The sequence below is a fragment of the Tyto alba genome, unplaced genomic scaffold, assembly GCF_018691265.1.
Source record: "Tyto alba isolate M040663 unplaced genomic scaffold, T.alba_DEE_v4.0 Super-Scaffold_22, whole genome shotgun sequence".
NCBI classification, from domain to species: domain Eukaryota; kingdom Metazoa; phylum Chordata; class Aves; order Strigiformes; family Tytonidae; genus Tyto; species Tyto alba.
In genome coordinates, this window is record NW_024881296.1 from 4,765,530 (window position 1) to 4,784,645 (window position 19,116).

Consider the following 19,116-nt stretch of genomic DNA (forward strand, 5'->3'; position numbering starts at 1 on the left):
TGACGTTAGACCAGATTTCTTTAAGGCCCAACCTAAGCCTCAAAACGTACTGTTTTGGTGGACAGCTTTCAGCCACAAAGCTCTCGTTTGCGACATACTGTGATCCGTGCAGCTCATGGGAAGACCCCTCAGCTTCCTCCAGTGTTCTGGAGAGCCGATCCTCCAGAGAAATGATCATGTGTGACATTTTAGACCTCAATATCCTCTGTGCATCAGGGTTACGGTAACTTTGGGAACCTGTGTACATAACCTCTAACTACTGCTACTAGTATGAACTTATTAAGTAGTTGGTTCTTTGAAAACTGTAGCAAGTTCCTGTGTCTATATGTATCCACAGCGTCAAGAATAATCAGCAGATTCTCTGAGGGGTTCTTAGTGCTGTCTCAACACGTATTTTTTCACTGATTAGAGACAGGAATTTAAAAGCTGACCTTTGACCAGCAAAAGACTCAGTAAGGAGGTGGCTGGGACGCGCAGTGTCTCCTAGAGCTTGGGACGTGATGGAGAAGTGGAAAGAATGGGAAGTTGTGAGCAACAAGATTAAAAAGCCAGAAATAACAGAAGAGGAATTTTTAAAGGGACTGGCAGAAAGGAGAACATGGAGGACACTCAGGAAGCCCTGTCTGGGGAGGGAAAAGGTGGACAGGCTGTTGTGGTGGAGTCTTAGTGCCCTCCAACTTTCCTTGGCGTTTATCCTGGAGGTATGAAAAGCAATGGTGAAGTGTAGAGCACTGGAAAAAAAAAAAAAAAAAATCCCTGTTAGCTTATATATACCATATCCCTCAGAGAGATTTGCAGCAAAAAGGCTCAAATGCTTTGGCTGAAATGCTGGCTGTTGTGGGGCAAGGCAACGGATGGTATTTCAAAAAATCTGGGGTAGATATTTTAGGACTACAGCTGGACAGCAGGATACAGTTTTCAGGGGGAACTGTCACAGGGGGGTTCTGCACCAGAGAAAAAAATGCTTGAAATCGCTGAGAAATTTGAAAAACAGTATGAAAAAGCTGGAATCGGCTCAGATTTGCGACAAATAGAATGTACCAGAAGGGACTCAGGGACTATTCCTCCCTAGGGGCAGCCAGACAGGAGCGCTCCGCTCCCCGCCGCAGCCTGCCCAGCTGCTACATTTTCCAGGAGGAGCGGAGGGGAACTTCTAAATCATACGAACACCATCCGCTTCCAAACGCAGGCACCGCAACAGCACTGAGCGCGCCCCGAAGAGGGAGATGTTTTTTGTGAACACGGACGCGACCCGTAGGGCCGCCCCTGCCCCTCACGGGGAAGTGGGGGGGGTGTCAGGCAGGCGGCGCTCGCGGCCCCCCCCCCCCCCCCCCCCCACATACATACACTCTCTCTCTTCCTGCCGCCGCCGCCGCCGCCGCCGGGCGAGGCGGGCTGGGCGCGCGTGCGCAGCCGCGGCAGTTGCTGGCGGCAGTGGCAGTTGCTGGCGGCAGTGGCAGTTGCTGGCGGCAGTTGCTGGCGGCGCTGAGGCGGGCCGGGGCGCTGGAGGCTCCGATGGATTCTCCGCTTCCCTCCCAGCCTGCCCGCCCGGCTTCGCCGGGTAGCACCGACCCCGGGCAGGAGAGGCGGCAGGAGAGGCGGGGGCGGCGGCGGTGGCGGCGGCGGCGGCGACATAATGTTTTGCGTGTGTGCTTCCCCGCTCCCGAAATACCGCAGACTGCCATGTCCGAGACCTACGGTAGGAACTGGGGGCGGGCGGGGTGGGGGGACCCTCCTCTTCCTCCTCCCCTCCTGGGGAGCGGGCCCGGGGCCGAGCAGTCGCCTCTTGAGGAGCGGGGCGGCGGGCGGTCCGCTGTGGAGGAAGGCGGCGGCGGCGTGAGGAAGATTTTGTCATCTAGTCCCTTCTTTTTGATGTAACAGCTACTAGAGAATAGCGGCTTGTGTACTTGGTCTTGTGACAAAAATGTGAGTGCATACTAAAATCTAGCTTTTTTTTTTTTCCGTCTTGCAATATTCAGATTTCCTGTTTAAGTTTTTGGTCATAGGAAACGCGGGAACTGGAAAAACCTGTTTGCTACACCAATTTATTGAAAAGGAATGTAAGTATATGAGCACAGTGAGATTTCTTCATTGCTTTGTGCTACAGATGAAGGCTCTGCCTACATGAACATCTATTCTTTGTATGGAAGTTCCTGTAATTCTCCTACTTGTCTATATGAGGATTTTGACTGAGAATTATGTTCAGAACCATGCTATAAGTCTTTATTGCTCACTGTGTTTGCCTCTAAGCACAAGCATGATATTGAGCAGTATTCTCCATTGCTCTCAAATATAGCAGGATATTGATGAAAATAGACTATTTTTTTGTGAGAATTACATCTTGCAGCTACAAGCTTCCCTAGACATACAGTAGAGACTCAGATCTTTTAGAAAAAAATACTGAGCAGATGAAAGAAACGTTGAATTGTTTGAGTAGATTTAGAAACCCTGTAGTCTTTCAACATAGACAATCCATGTTCTTTGTTAAGGACTGTGTTCTATAATAAACACTGGTAGAGACTCCATTGTAGATATTATTTGGAGATTAATAGATGATATAAAAGAAGATTTCCTATTGGGTGGTGCATTTAGCATCATGATTAAACAAAAATAATATGCATTTAGAAACCTTTGTAAAACTAAGATAACTACTATTTTTCTCAACCAAATGGTAATTTGCGTTATCTCCTAAGGATAATAGTGTGTAATCACTGAGGAACATGGCATGATCCTGTGATTGAACTTGAACTGTGGCCTTGCTTCCCATATGGGCAGTTGTATATTGCTGAGAATCTGTGATATCAACAGTGTACATAGAGCAAATATCTTAACTTCAACCTTTAAAGAAGAAGTAGCTCTTGCTTATTTATGGGCAGGACTGTGTCTTTTTGTGTTCTGCTTTTCTGTGAATTTTAATTTTAAATTGCATCAAAGTATTAGAAAACACAGTTGGGAAAAAAAGTGTACAAAAGTTATCTCGCCATTTATTAATGTGAACAGGGAATGATTAGATTAAGGCAGGCCTTTCTAGCAGTAATTTTGAATTGAATAACCTGTTCAAAAATTGTAAGAATGTTTATTTCTGCACAGTGGCAATAGACTTCTGAGTGTCACTGAATTTGATGGTTCAGGAAGTAGTTTGTAATTTGAACACTGATGTGTTTTGATTATACCTAAATTGGTTTATGTAAAAAATAATTATTCACTCTATTTTCTAAATAAGTCTGGGTTTTTTTTCTTTTTTTTGTAGTCAAAGACGTCTCAAATGTTACTATAGGAGTGGAATTTGGTTCAAAGATCATAAATGTTGGTGGTAAATATGTAAAATTGCAGATATGGGATACAGCAGGACAAGAAAGATTCAGGTACTGTTTTCAGTCATTTTACTGTTTGTTATTAAATTGTTGGTGTGGGTGTTGGGTATTATTTCTCTCTGCTTGTAAATTTCTTGGTCAGCAGAAGTGTTTGTCTGCCTTCATGTTATTAACTGGGCCAGATCTTCCGACTTGGACATAACAACATAGATCCATTGATTCCAGTAAAGCAGTGCTGCCTTGCAGGACCTGAGGTTCTGCCCTTTCATTAGGTATTTTCTGTGATAGTTAATGTACACGAGTAGAATATGTATGTGGTTAAAATTTTGTTCACTAGGCAAACTCAGAATAGTTTTTTAACTAACCACGTGTGCTTAACTTTGTCTTTAGAAGATCTTCTGTTGATTGGAATAAATTGTAAATTGCTCAATCTGCATGAGAACAATTTCATAGTATTTTATTAGAGGGAAAGAAATCAGTTGTCAGGTTCACTTGGCTAAATACGCTTCCAGAAAGACTGAAATCTCTTAAGTTTCTTAAGGAAAAAGCAATGCACTTGTCAGATTAAAACCACTTTTAATGTTGTCTTTTAATTGTGTCATATCAGAGGCATAGGTGAAACTCAGTAAAGATCTCATGTATTCCTGAGTACATTCACCATCACACGGGACATCAGTTTTTCATATCTTTGGGAGGTGGAGTTTGTGTGGGAAGTTTCTCTGGTTTTAGAGGCAGGGACAGTGGTTAACAAAGGTGAGTGTGGTGGTAGAACCTGAGTAATAGGCAGCAATCCAAGTAATCTGTAGATTTGCCTAGTCACAGATGTATCCAAAGGACTTGTCTAATAGAAGAGTAGGCAAAGCTGGGCAGTGCTGTGTAGTCTCTATTAATGAGATCTCTTCAGTGTGTTGGCCAGATATCCTGGGATTCTGAGGAGTTTGGAAATTGTACTTTCAGAGACTTGTGCAAATTCTGCTCTTTCAAGTTCAGAGTATTCACAGATTTGCAGGTTGTTCTTGTTCTTGTTTTTGTTTTTGTTTTTTTTTCTTCATATTGATTTTTATAATCTATCCAATTCTTTTGTTCTTAAGGCTTGTCACACCTCTGTGTGCTGATCAGGTTTCTTCTTCTCCCTCTACCTTTTGAAGGATGCTTTGCTTTGCTTTCATTGCCTCCTTCTCTTCAACTTAAGGAGTGTTAAATTGTTCAATTAAAACAACTTTGCTCAATCTTTCCTCAATGCTGAGAGTTCAAACATAAGTTAATTATGCTTTTTTTGTGCCAGAGATACCACCATCAGCTTCTAGTTCTATATCAGGCCATACAGTATGATGCTGTGTAGCTTCAGCAGCACACAGGTCATAATGGACTTTGAGAATCCTTGGACAGCTATATTTAGTGAAAGTGCTTTGTCAAAAGTCTAGTTGTAAATAGTCTGCTGCTGCACAGCTGATAATGTCTAAAATATAAATTTTATTTTAAATACGTAAAGTAGAATTCTGTCTCATAACAGAGATTGCATTATATTAGCCATTATATTGAAACAATGAAGATGATATAGAAATGTGCATCTGTAATTTTATTTCAGTTCTGTAACAAAAAATTACTGTAGAGGAGCTGCAGGTGCTTTGCTTGTCTATGATATAACCAGGTAAGAAAGCTAGCAACTCTTTTCCTTATAGACAGTTGGGGTTTTTTGCTTATAGACAATCAGATACAATTAATGCATAATGATTCCTCCCCAAGTACCTAATCCTCTAATGGAGAATGGGCAGGAAGAAAGGAAAATAAGTGTAAAAAGTACTTCTGGTTTTGTGCATATTTAAGTTTTAGAACTTGCTTACATGAGATACTGTGAGTGTCATAAATGTAAACAGTCTCAAAAGGGTTAGACACAAGGGAATTGGCCTACCAGTAGCTGTTTTGATCGTGGTGGGCTACATGCAACCACTGGCCCAGGAAGCCGTGCAATAGCAACTAAAAGCAGACTTAGCCACTTTTAATCAAGGTGGTTCACCCCTATTTGTGGAAACTATGTATTAGTATGCTGATATAACAGGTCATCTTCTGGAGAAGCTAGCTCTACCTACACATTCCATAACTGTAGCCCAAAATTCTGTTCATCTCTGCATCTTTTAACATTTGAGTATTATAGGCAGCCAAGAGAATACCTTACCGTACACATTTCCACACTTTTCCTGGCCGCCACTGACTGATAATTGTCAGATAAGTTTTATGTTGGTTAATGATGTTTGCTAGATTTGTTGCCTTTTTTTTTTTGTCCTGAGTGGACTGTTCTCCTCTGAGCAGTCTTGAAAGTCTTTTTTGGTCTTGGCACAAGTGTAGAATTGAGTGCCTGAACTTTCACAGAAGTAGTAAGTTCTTAAAATCTTACCTGAACTCAAGTATCAGTTGAATTCCATGTTAAACAATAACTCATTGTGTCATTTCAAAATTTCATGTATAAAAGGCTGAAACTAGTGCTTAGAATTTTAGCTTTTCACATTAACAAGGTATTTTATAATTGTGTGTATTTGTATATTGTGGTTGATTTAATTTTGCTTTTTAAAAACTTTTCAATAGTTTCATGAAAGAACTCGATACTCTTCCCAGTTCATAGCTGGTATATTGAGATGTATAGGTGACTTGCCTGGCTAGCAGGAATTTGTTGTGTGTTACAAATACAGATTTGCCTTCTGGGTTTTAGTTCAATGATCTGTTCACAAGAAATCAGTATAGTCTAATGAAGGATGTCATTTTCTACATAGCCGGGAAACCTACAATGCGCTTACGAATTGGTTGACGGATGCTAGAATGTTAGCAAGTCAAAATATTGTGATAATACTGTGTGGAAACAAAAAGGATCTTGATGCAGATCGTGAAGTTACTTTTTTAGAAGCGTCCCAGTTTGCACAAGAAAATGGTAAGTAGTACAAAATCTTCATGTAGCATTCAAGGATGCTTAATACTTAAAACAATTTTTTTTTTGTGCAGTTAGGGAGTACTTTGCCCAGTGTACCTTAAAATATCTACAGAAGAGAGAGTTCTGTCAGTACATGGGCCATAGAGAGAGGACAGTGCCTGCAGTGAAAACTGCATGTACTATTTAAGTCGTCTTACCAGTGATTCTTCCAGTCACAGCTGCTACTCAAAGAATAGCTGCTATGAGGAGATATGTTCCCAAAGGAATGTAATACAACTTCAGGTCTTGCCTTACCTCCAAAGGGCTGAGAAGGAAATGGAGAGCATGATTTCCTGTTTTTTAGCATCTTACAGATTCTATAGATCATAGACAAGGTTGGATGGGGTGCGCCGCAGATGGAAGCAATGAGTTTTACTCATAGGAAACAGAGTTTAGTGTGTGGCATGGATCCCAGAGGACCTTTACCTGGTCTGTAGTGTTCAGAATTTCCAGTGTGAGGACACATTTCTGTGGCAGCTAAAGCCAGTCTCAGTCTGAGCTTCTGTGCTGCAGTCCTGCCATCAGTAAAATCTGGGTTTTTTTTTATAAATCAATTGCTAGTAGTGTTTTATACCAACTGTGGCTACTGGCTGTCCTTTTGCATATAACTTTCTACTAATGTGAAACCATATCAAGTTCTTTGGTTTCATGTGCTATTTCGTATGCACAGCCCAGGTTATTATCTTTGGATTCCAACTTCTTAGAATTAATATATAAATTTCAGAGGAAGTTTTTTGTGATTTTTCCTGTCAAAAGCTACTTTTCTAGACCATACTATTTGACAATAGTTCTCCTTAAGAAAATTTAAATCTATTGTTCCCAGCTGTCATGCTTTGAATTACTATATCAGATATTCCTGACTTGTTTTGAGATTTTTTTTCTGGTCTCAAATGCAGAGCTGATGTTCTTGGAAACAAGTGCACTAACGGGGGAAAATGTTGAAGAGGCCTTTGTACAGTGTGCAAGAGAAATACTCTATAAAATTGAATTAGGTAAACTGAGATTTATATTCTTTTAATGTGTTTTTTTCCCCTGAAAATTAAGAGTACGTGTGTAACTATCATCATTCAAAGTTCCGTAATAAAATTACCCCAGAGAATCAGAATTTCATCGTGCTAAAATAACCCATTTAGTTTATAGCTGCTTCCCATATGTTTTAATAGGAAAGGACATCCAAGTCAGATCTGTGTATCTAAAAGGGGTGGTGGTGTGAATTATGGATGTTTTTACATGGTGTTTACCTTAAGTATCAGCTCTGAGTGTAGGCTGTGCATTCTGTGGGTTGCTATGTCCCTACAAACATCAAGCCTGACATCAGTTTTAGCAATGCAGACTAAAAACCTAGTATTCAGGGCAGACGTAACTTTTCTGCTTCTCATGCAGCAGGAAATACAGTCAAGAGAATTTAAACAGTAATACTGAAAATTTCAGGGATGTTTCCTAGCAACTGTGTTTCTCAGAAATGACCTTCCTGCCTCTTGGTTGAAACCATTTTTACTTTTGCAGATTTAGAAATATACCAGAAGCTTCTCAGTACAAGTGGGCAGATTTCTATCAGAGACAGGCTCCTAAGTGTTAGGTGGCATTACAGCTAATTTGCATTCCAGTTTTCCTCTCTTACATTCTAGCTGTTCGATCTCTTCAAAGTTTTAAGTATTGGCCAGATCGAAAAGTCTGTTCCAGACACTTATTTTTCAGTGCCAAACACAAATTTTTAGATGAAAAAATGTTTTCTCATGTTTTCTTTGTGCCGACACACATGCATTGAATCATGGAAAAGTTGAGACTGGAAAGAGCCTATGGAGGTCTCTAGTCCAGCCTCCTGTTTAAAGCATGTTCAGGTTCAAAAGGAGAGCAAGTTGCCCAGGGCTTGTCGAGGCACATCCTGAGGTGTTCCAGGAGCGGAGATTCCACAGCCCCTCTGGACACTGTGTCCCAGTGCTAACCCATAGCTGCTATCTACCTAGTTGCTCCCCAGCTTGCACCAGTGCTTGGGCTTGTTCCATTGCTGGTGCAGAGCTCTGCATGTGTAGTTGAGGAATTTCATGAGGTTCCTGCTGGCCTGTTCCTCTAGCTTGGCCAGTGATGCTTTTCTGAAAGGAAGCCCTACCCTTGAGCTATCAACTGGACCCCTCAAGTGGTGTCAACTGCAATGAATCTGAAGAAGTGAACTAAATTATTCAGAGGGATTCTTTGGTTTGTTTCTGTTCTTTCTTTTTTTTTTTTTTTAGACTAAATGTTTCTAATCTTAGACAGTCCACGATACAGCCATAAGAACGTTTTTCTGAAGGCACAGAATATGGAGTAGGCAGAAACTGATACCAAAAGTAGGGAAGCTTGAGATAATTTCCTCTGGGGGCAGTGCTTTATGGAACCCTACTGTCAGATTGATCTATTTTTGTTTGGCTTGGTGTCTACAGTACTACTTTCTTTGTATGCCAGTCTCTGAAAGCAGCAGTTTTTAACAGTGTTTGCAGAAAACATTTTGGATGTTTCATTTGTTAGAAGTAGTTAGTGCCAATACATTTCTTGTTGCAGCCTAACTTAGAGACAAACCGCTTTGTCATTATCATAGAATGCCAGGTTGGTAGGGACCTCACGGACCACTTGGTCCAATCTTTCTTGGCAAAACATGCTCTAGACAAGATGCCCCAGCACCGTGTACAGCTGAATCTTAAAGGTGTCCTGATACAGGGCCAAGATAGGAACAGGGGATGTAAGGGTTAACATGAGAATAGCAAGAAGGGGATAATAGCAAGAAGGGGATAACAAAAGAAAATAGTTCAAGGGAAATAGTTTAGATAACGGTTAACAGTTCTGCTTAGTGAACAGACAGTTTGTAAAACACGGTGAGCTCTCTAGGCTTTATCAGTATTGAGCCGGTTGGAACTAGACCCGCGGTTTGGACAACAGCCAGTAAGAGACTGAGTCTGCGCAAAACCTGGGGTCACAGAGCGGACAGGAGGAAGAGGAGCTTGACTTCATCCCCAAAGACCCCCACGACCACCACCAGAAGACACTGCGCAGACTCAACTAGGAGGAGATTATGGAAATGCTAATTATAATACGAAGCGGGGATAGGTGTTGCATATGTATAGGCGTATTGCGAAATATTATGAATATGTAATCATTTGCTCTATAAATCTTAGGTAACAGCACCATACGTGGGGTACACAATAGGAGGAGTTATCCCCTGTGTACCTCAGCGCTGAATAAACATACCTACTTTACAATCTATCATATTGTGGAGTCTATTTCTGCACGTCAGTTTTGGCGAGCCAGGCAGGAGACTCTCTGCTCGACTACGGGATCGACTGCGGGGCGGACTCTCCCAGGCGCGCCCCGAGCACTTTCCTCGGAGGAGCCTCCGCTACCAGCCGCTCACCGTGGGGGGCAGACAAGGACTTCCTGAAGCCGCGGACCAAACGGTATGTTTAAGGATAGGAGCCTGTAAGTCGTACGCGTGGCTGGGGCAGCTGGTAAATCGCACAGAGACGTCTGGCGTGCAGCTAAGCCGGGTAGGTGCACCGAAAAGGCGCGAATTCGTGCGGGTTAGGGGAGTCTAGGGGGCAATTATACCTTGCCACAGACCGATAGAGCGGTCGCTGGCTCCAATCGGGGACCTGTTGGCCGAGAGGGCGGCCACAGGCAAGAGTGATTGAAAAGGCCTTTGTTCTGTTGTGTTTTTTGTTTTTGTTTTTTTTTTTTTTTACTCCTGATGAAAGTGTTGTAAGTGTGTGGACGTCCGTGAGATTGTGAGATCGTGAGTGAATGCTGTGTGGTGATTGTGTTAAGTGTGAGCGTTTGGAGTGAGTGTTTTACAAAAACAAGATGGGTAATACTCAGGGAGGGATATTAAAAAAAGAGCCCTCTCGGCTGTATACTCGCCCATTGGCGGGATATTGCAGGGAGCGGAGGTACGGAAAGCAGAAAGACTCTTGTAAAATATTGCAATCAGTGGTGGCCGCTGTATAAGCTGGAGGATGGTGCTAAATGGCCGCTTAATGGAACACTGGACTATAACACTTTGTTACAACTTATGTTGTTTTTTAAGGAGAGAAGGAAAATGGGATGAGGTATCATATGCAGATATGTTTTTCACTTTGCGAAACCACCCAGAGTGGCAAAGGGACTGTGGGTTAGTACCCCCACAGGACCCTATGGTGCTCGCACTTGAACGAGAAAGTAAGGAAAGTAGGGGTAAGCTAAAGAGGTGTTGCTCATCATGTAGTATTGGACAGAGATGTACAAAGGTGGATAAGGTGGAAAACTTCAGAAGCTGCGCCCTACGGAAAGTGGGAAGGCTTCAATGAATGTAAAAATAGCAAATGTAACAGAGGACTGACGGGGACCTGGGGGATCTACCCTGGTGGATCCACTGGTTAAACTTAAGCTGGGGAGAGAACAAGAAGAAGTAGAACTTTTGGTAGACACAGGAGCAACGTACTCTGTTTTGAATCAAGCTTTAATACCACTGGGGGACGACTCTGTTATGGTAAAGGGAGCGACCGGCCAATCTGAAAAGGCGTATTTTTGTAAACCTTTAGAGTATAAATTGGGAAAGCAATGGGGAATTCATAAATTCCTTTATATGCCTAACTCCCCAAAAGCTCTCCTGGGGAGGGACTTGCTGGAACAACTGGAAGCAAAAACTGTCTTTGAAAAAAGGGGAAGTCACCTTGGAGGTAAAAGATCAGCAGTACATTCAAGTGCTGAGTCTCACTCTAACTAGTTCTTCGTCAGGAGGAGAAATTAGTGAGGAAATTTTAGACCAAGTATATCCGGGAGTTTGGGCTACCAATGTACCTGGAAGGGCGAAAAACGCTCTACCGATTGAGATCAAGATTAAGGAAGGTCAATGACCGGTGAGAATTAAACAGTATCCTTTAAAAAGGGAGGATAGGGAAGGAATCCGACCGGTAATAGAAAAATTTTTGCAATTAGGGTTACTAGAAGAGTGTGAGTCTGAGTTCAATACCCCTATACTGCCCGTTCGGAAACCTGATGGGTCGTATAGGGTGGTTCAGGACTTACGGGCTGTGAATAAAATAGTTGAAGATCTCCACCCAGTGGTAGCAAACCCATATACCCTGTTAACTGTATTAACACCAGAGTTGATTTGGTTTACTGTCTTAGATTTGAAGGACGCCTTCTTTTGCCTTCCTCTCCATAAAGCCAGCCAAAAGTTGTTTGCATTTGAGTGGGAAAATCCTAAAACTGGTCGAAAGACCCAACTCACCTGGACGGTGTTGCCACAAGGGTTCAAGAATAGCCCTACTCTTTTTGGCAACCAGCTTGCAAAGGACTTGGAATCCTGGGAAGCCCCATCCGAGAAAGGAAAATTATTGCAGTACGTGGACGACATTTTGATCGCTACTGAGACAGAAGAGGACTGTGCAACGTGGACGGTGAGCTTGTTAAATTTTTTGGGACTACGGGGGTATCGAGTCTCTAAGAAGAAAGCCCAGGTGATACAACGTAAAGTAAACTACCTGGGCTATGAGATCACTGCAGGGCAAAGAACTTTGGGACAGTCCCGTAAGGAGGCCATATGTCAAACCCCAAAACCTCAGACAGTAAAAGAATTAAGAACCTTCTTGGGAATGACGGGGTGGTGCAGGCTATGGATCTATAATTATGGACTGCTTGTTAAGCCCCTGTATGCGCTAACAAACACCGAACAGACGCACCTCGAATGGGATGAGGAGGCTGAGCGAGCCTTCGATTCACTGAAGAAGGTTTTGATGTCGGCCCCAGCTCTAGGACTTCCAGATGTGAGTAAACCGTTTTTTCTCATGAGAAGCAGGGCATTGCCCTGGGAATACTGGCACAAGACCTAGGTCCATATCGACGAGCTGTCGCCTACCTCTCTAAACAACTAGATGCGACTGCAAAAGGGTGGCCTGGGTGTCTGCGAGCGGTGGCTGCCCTGATACTGAACATACAGGAAGCTCGGAAGTTCACTCTGGGCCAGAAAATGAGTGTCTATGTGTCCCATACAGTGTCGGCAGTCCTGGAAGCAAAGGGAGGGCATTGGCTCTCCCCACAAAGATTTCTGAGATACCAAGCTGCACTAGTAGAACAAGATGATGTACAGATAATAGTCACTAATATTATCAACCCAGCTTCTTTCCTCAGTGGTAACATGGGAGAACCAGTGCACCATGACTGCTTGGAAACAATTGAGGCGACATACTCAAGTCGCCCTGACCTAAAAGAAAGCCCCATGAAGGATGAAGAGAGCTGGTTCACGGATGGAAGCAGTTACGTCCTGAACGGTAATCGACATGCGGGGTATGCCGTTACCACCAGTCAAAAGGTAATAGAATCAGGACCTCTGCCTGCAAATACGTCTGCGCAAAAGGCAGAAATAATTGCTTTAACCCGAGCCCTGGAACTAGCTAAGGGTAAGATCATAAACATATACACGGACTCCCAAGTATGCTTTTGGAGTTGTGCATGCACATGGAGCAATCTGGAAAGAAAGGGGACTATTGAACTCCCAAGGGAAAAACATTAAACATGCGGAAGAAATTTTGAAGCTATTGGAAGCTGTTCAATTTCCTGAGAAGGTGGCAATTATGCATATTAAAGCACACCAAAAGGTGAGCTCTGAATTGGAAAAAGGAAACGAGCTGGCGGATAGGGAGGCAAAACGGGCTGCCAAAATAGAGATAAAGACTGAAGGAGCACTTATTCCCGATAGGCAAATTTCCTTAGAAAGTAAACCAGAATATACCAGGGAGGATCAGAAACTTATTGCAGATCTGGAAGGTACATATAACAAGGAAGGGTGGGCTTATACCCCACAGGGGAAGTTAATTATCCCCTCTCATTTACTATGGCATTTTACACGAGAGGAGCATAGAAAGAGACACTGGGGAGCAGAAGCTTTGTATAGTCATTTGATAAAAGAGATTGTAGCCAGGAATTTGTATACCACGGTAAGGCAGGTGACTCGACAATGCGACATCTGCCTCCGGACTAATCCCAAAAACGCCCCCAAACTAGAAATGGGTCAGATTGGGAAGGGCTGAGCCCCTTTGAAATTTTATATGGACAACCATACGGGGTACAAAAAGGAATATCCACACAAATTGGAGATGAAATCATGAGCTCCTACATGGTGGCGTTAGGGAAGCAACTCAATAAGATCAGAAAACATGTAATTGGTATTCGAGGTAGAGGGTTGGATGGACCCGTACATGATATACAACCTGGGGACTATGTATATGTTAAGTCTCTTACAGAAAAAACCTTGGAGCCACGGTGGGAAGGGCCATTCCAGGTGCTGCTCACGACGTTCACAGCCATCAAGATTAAGGAATACTCGGCCTGGATACATCATACCCGAGTGAAGAAAGCCCCTAAATCTCCATGGAAAGTTACCCAAGTTCAACCAGGAAGATTACGCTTCTCACGATAAGTCTGATAATCATTTTTCCTTTAATGTATAGTCAAAGGTTCAGTGAATGGCCATGGTCCCAGGCCCACATTGGGTATACTGGAAGTATGGGGATAGGCAGCACACACACAACTCTAAATTTGGCTACTACAGTTATACAGGGGATAAATGTGAGCTCAAAAGAAGAATGGAATCACACCTATCAAGGAGTACAACAATTGCAGGGAACATTGGGACAAGAAATTAAAATAGGATGCAGAGCAATTAATGAGTCTACTCACTGGGCAGCAAAACAGTCCCATGTTTGGGAATCCACCTCTTCCCCAGGGAGATTATTCCAATTATGATTAGGGGCACATGGTTGAAATTAGAGAAGAAAATGTTACAGGTTTGCAATTGCCTAAAAGTAAACAGAACTGCAATAGATCTCTCTGTAACTAGAGCAGAATATCGTTATGCATTTTTTATCTAGTGTTGTCAGTTAGATTGGAATGTATAATTTGCATGTGATCTATCTTCTTGTGACCATTTTGTTTCTCATCAGGAGAACTGGATCCAGAAGGAATGGGTTCAGGTATTCAGTATGGAGATGTTGCTTTGAGACAGCTGAGATCACTACATAGAGCACAAGCACAAAGTGCTCAACAATGTGGGTGTTAAACAAAACACAAAATCCCAAATACTTTAGACACAGAAGGTAAGGTTACAAAAATCTCAGGTTGTTGGGTAAATTACCATATTTCATAAATGTGCTGTGTCAAGTGCTTGGCTTTTTCACAGTTAGCCTGTAAAGTAACATAGAATCTAGTGAAATAATGCACAGTAGAATGGATTATTGTTTTATACTTTGATTTTTCTTCTGCCACCTGCCCACTAAAGCAAGACTAGTGCTCTTACTGAACTATTTCTAGATCTTTGCTTACTCAGAGTAACGCTGTGGAAAACACTTTAGAATTCTGTATTCCTGGAATGCATTATAGCCCTAATAGTTATCTAATGCACTATAGAGAAGGTGAATTACTTCTGTTGTATTGTGGACAAATATTACTAGAATTGAGAATTCACAAAATATATGGTGCAATATCTTGTCCAAAGCTATTATATAGTCTTTTCTGAAAATACCAAGTTTAAAGACTGAGACTTGAAATTAAAGGTAATACTGGATTTCAAACTTCAACTGTTTACTTTTTTTCCTACATAAAAGCAGCTTAACGTTGTTCTGATTCCTGTCTGCTATGAGCAGAAATGTAAACAAGAGAATAGTAGTATTTGTTGTTTAAGCAGACCTAAAGTAGCTCTTCTAGGGCTGTTGCAGCCCATCGAACGATGCAGTCTCCTAAAAGTCTTCCAAAGACACTCTTCAGAGCAAGTGAGGAACAGATCTTTCCCTCTAGTAAAGTGGTAAGGGAAGAGACATAAGTCACGTGACCTAATCTGAAGAACAGCTTGGTGGTTAGTCTTTCTCAAACAGTTGTCCTTAAGACACCTCTCCATGGATTTTACTTAACTCTTTGTAGTATGTAAGTGGTTCATGGGGACAGCCCTTTCCCCCTGTGTAGTTAATTATTTTGTTATAATTAATCCTTATTTCTCTATTATGAGGACGGTGATATCAAATTAAACAAGTACTGCAGGCATAGTTACTGCATCACTTTTACTGTATTCATTTTTTTATCAATTTGAGCAGAAGCTTTACAGGATGTTAAATAAGGCAGCATACAAGTCTGCATTCTCATATATTGTTCTGTATCTGTATAGCTCCCAGTTAAAGCTCAGAATTTTAAATAATGGATAGGAATCCTCGAACTGCTTTCCTCCCTTACTTTCATCCTATAAAATATCATCCTTCAATAAGAGACTGCTGGAAAGGGCATTAATTTAGTTCGGCTTTGGTACAGCGTTACAGGAGTGAATATTTACTGATCTGATTTCAGGAATTGAGTTTTCACATTGATCAGATGTAGATAATTGATGGAGTTCTTGTGTATTTTACAGCTGTCCTTACAAATGGTGTTTGAAGAAATGGAAAAGCTTGAAGGCTATGCAGTTTTTAAAAATGTCTTTCCACTATCTACAAACAGAGCAAACCACTGCTGTCAGAAAGGTGGCCCGTGTGGTGTGGGGCAGGAGTGTCCACATGACACACAAGCCTGCAAAGTGAACTTGATGATTTGGTGGACAATGTTAAGACTCATACCTGTATGTAAACATTTTCCATTACCTGTTTTTGTTCTTTCGCCTCTAGTTTAAAGCATTGCTATATACTGTAAATAATGTAACAGTAAATTTACAAAGCATGGTATACTTACGTATGCTGATAGAATGTTGCACTACAAGCAGTTTAATATTTTATTTTTTTATCATATAAACAAATTTAACGGAGGTAGGCTTTGTCATGTTTGTTTGCTGCACAATAGTTTATGACCTGAATTATAAAACCACTGGCACTGTCAGTGAAGGGTGGTTGGTTTATTTTTTTCCTACTTAGTTTGCCACATTCTAACAAGCTGTTGACATGACTGATTCTCAACATATGGTTAGGACCCATACTTACGTTTATTAATATGTCAAGCTGAAAAGGTAATTTTTATTGATGTTCACATATCCTGTTTTATCACAGTTCTTAAATAGCTTTTGAAGTTCTTTTATTAAACTTTATTAAGTCTGTCAAATGGCTGTTGACTTTTTTTTTTTTCCCCTTGGTCCTGATGTTTTGTGTAGCACTGGCATCATGAAGGTAGATTGTATATGTGAACAGAACTGTGCATTTTTGCGTATGTTGTAATTCTAGGGCAGGGGCACGGGCTTATGGAGAATTACCACAGTAGGAGCTCTCCTAACCTCCTACCACACCGAGCAATCAGCTGTGGAAATATTATCTCTGTTGAAGCCTACATAGTGAGGTACAAACTGAACCCAAAGGGTGATTCTAAAGTATCCTGAATGTATGAAATTTAAAATACTCATTTCTTTCTCTTAAAACTTTCATGAAGTACAATTAAGAACTTGAATTTTAAAATTAGACTTTAAAATTAGGAACTTAATAGGCTGTCTTGCTGGAGCTCTACCCTTGAATTTCATGGAAGTGCCCTATGTGTAATGCTGGCCACAGTGCTCCCAGGAGACTGATGTCATGGAAGGGAAAAAACAAGTGTACTACTTCAGTAGTTTGTTCTTCCTGTGAAACTCATCAAGGGAAGTTTTGGCCTTGGTACTGAGTTTTTTTTTTTTTCCCTGTGTTAAAACACACAATTCAGACTTTCTTTCCTGACCTCTTTTTTTATTGTGGGGAGGAGGCATGGGGCAAGAGATTAGGAAACCTGTTCTCATTCCTCAGCTGGAGACAGAAGAGGAGAAGACTTGCAGAGGGTCCAAGAGGGAGGACAGAACCGCAAGTATTGTGTATCATTTTTAGTGTGACATGACAACTGATCAGGTAAGAGACCCGTGGCTTTTCCTTTGTCAGGTAAGGAGCTGCAGCACTAAGCTCGTGTTTCTGGAAGTAGCTGAATTCAACCAGTTCAGGGGGGGCAATTTCATGTGCACTGATAGAAATCAGTAGTGACATTTTTACTTAGTTACTTGTATAACTAGAAATGGGATGTGTCCTTGAAAGTGCAAAATAATTAATTTGATCAGAATTCAGTATTGAAATTCCAAGGTTAAACATGCTTTATTATTTTCTGTATATGAGTCTTTTCTATTTAGGTGTTTCTTGTCAAATGAATGTTTAAAAACTAAACCAGAAAACTTAACTGATACTGTAATTTAGAGGGCAATTAAAGCACAAGAGTGAAGCAAGAATGCTACACAGAGGTATGCCACCTTTCATGGAGTTAGAATTGTGTTTAAAACTATTCCCTTTGTCCTGACATTTTTGGCTCAAATGGATGCTTACCTGAAAACTATATGCCTTAGATCATCTCTGAATTGAAAGGAATTAAGTTTGCTTTATACTTGAAAAGCCTAGGTTTAGTTCTAGAAAGGCTGTTGGGTCCAAAGACCTTTATGTTATGAGTCTCTCAAGTATCCTGTTATATTTAGGGTTGGATTTGTTACATAACTGATAACAATTACGCCCAAGGAGTATTCACTTGTATGGTAAGAGCGTAAGTATTTTTGAAGCAGCTTAACTGTGCATTTACAATAATGTCAAAGAACTCCAAAGAAACTTACCTGTCTTAATCCTTACTCAACTTGCTTTGGCTTCTAGTACTCAGAACATTACCAAAAGCAAGTACTCTGCAGTAGATGGTGGATGTAGTTGTTCTCCACCAGTCCAAAGGGCATATTATTAACTGGGATGTGTTGTGTTTCTGCCAGGGTTGGGGAGGCTTTTGGTTCTGAAACCCCAGATTGTGGAATGCTGTGAAAAGATGAGGTAGTGGGTAGGCTGTCCCTGCCCTTACCACAGTCATTAGACTGTGTTTCTTGGTACACAGACAAAAGTGAAAGCTGAGGATGTACTTACCAGCTGGGACATAGCACAAGTAAAGCTAAAGGTGTCCCCTGTCACTTAAAATGGTTGAAATGGTGTTGGCTGTTGGATCAAAACTTCTTTCCATAAGTATAGTGACAGTTGAAAGGAGCTGGGGGACTGTTACTTAACTCGGTTGCTTTTAAATAAAAATTTTAGGGGATTGGTAGGGATTCATGTACTTCTTCCTGTCCTTTTCCCTTTATGTACAAGACTGGCCTCTTTTGTATACTCTGTTCTTATGTTCATTTTGGTCAACTGTCTGTGGTTAAGAAGCTGTAAGCACAGTTTTATTCTTTCTGTAACCATATTAAGCTATCCCCTTCCTACCTGGAACGAAAGAATAGCGTTGCTGTAATGTGTTTGGACATGTTTTTACCTTTTTTTTTTTTTTTATTGTATACTCTTACTGTATACACATTAACCAGGTTAATGTGCTTGTTTTGTAGAATCACAACCTTTTATGCTGCATATCTTACATTTAAAAACAAAAAACTTTCTAAAATGGCAACTCCTGAGGAGAATATTGTTGGAAGCAATAGCTCTCACCAGTGCAAACTATATTGTTTACTTTCTTCTCTGAGGGTTTTTTATTTCTAAAAATACCATGCCAATAGCAGCCCTGGAGTAGATTTTAAGCTTTAGCATTAGAGTTCACACAGCAAACCAAATCTAGCTCACCTAAACAGTAAATAAGTGATAAATAGGTTAAATTATGTATGTTTTCAGTGTAAAGTTCTTACTTTACCAAAGCAAGATGGCTTAGAGTTTTACATGAAATAATACCAGGTACCTATATCCTAGTGTAAGAAACTATGAACTAGGGTATTGTTTATTGAAATGTATGTTAAGCTCAATGTAAAGGTTAGGCGGCAAAAGACAGAAAACCGCTTATGCAAACAGCTGCCAGACACCTCTTGTGTGAGACAAGATAACCGCAATTGCTTACACAAACCAG

The 19,116-nt window shown here is 41.3% G+C and overlaps 1 protein-coding gene across 2 annotated transcripts; it reads left to right on the plus strand.

Moving 5' to 3' along the window:
• Window positions 1–1,388: 1,388 nt before the first annotated feature.
• Window positions 1,389–18,844, plus strand: LOC116960208 (ras-related protein Rab-4A-like). Of its 2 annotated transcripts, XM_042796139.1 has the most exons (8): window positions 1,389–1,699; window positions 1,980–2,060; window positions 3,251–3,365; window positions 4,903–4,965; window positions 6,083–6,237; window positions 7,173–7,268; window positions 14,226–14,378; window positions 15,677–18,844. In XM_042796139.1, exons 1-7 carry the CDS (start codon window positions 1,516–1,518, stop codon window positions 14,339–14,341), a joined length of 810 nt encoding a protein of 269 aa, XP_042652073.1. In that variant the 5' UTR covers window positions 1,389–1,515; the 3' UTR covers window positions 14,342–14,378; window positions 15,677–18,844. The 2 variants fall into 2 exon arrangements, with proteins under 2 accessions (XP_042652073.1, XP_042652074.1); XM_042796140.1 differs by lacking the exon at window positions 4,903–4,965 and having other exon boundaries at window positions 1,402–1,699.
• The last annotated feature ends 272 nt before the right edge of the window (window positions 18,845–19,116 follow it).

Bases quoted from the DNA above. Each gene is read 5' to 3' on its own strand.
- LOC116960208 (XM_042796139.1), top strand. From the start codon at position 1,516: ATGGATTCTCCGCTTCCCTCCCAGCCTGCCCGCCCGGCTTCGCCGGGT. The intron at 2,061-3,250 runs GTAAGTATATGA...TTTTTTTTGTAG, and splicing joins CCAATTTATTGAAAAGGAAT to TCAAAGACGTCTCAAATGTT. The intron at 3,366-4,902 runs GTACTGTTTTCA...ATTTTATTTCAG, and splicing joins GCAGGACAAGAAAGATTCAG to TTCTGTAACAAAAAATTACT.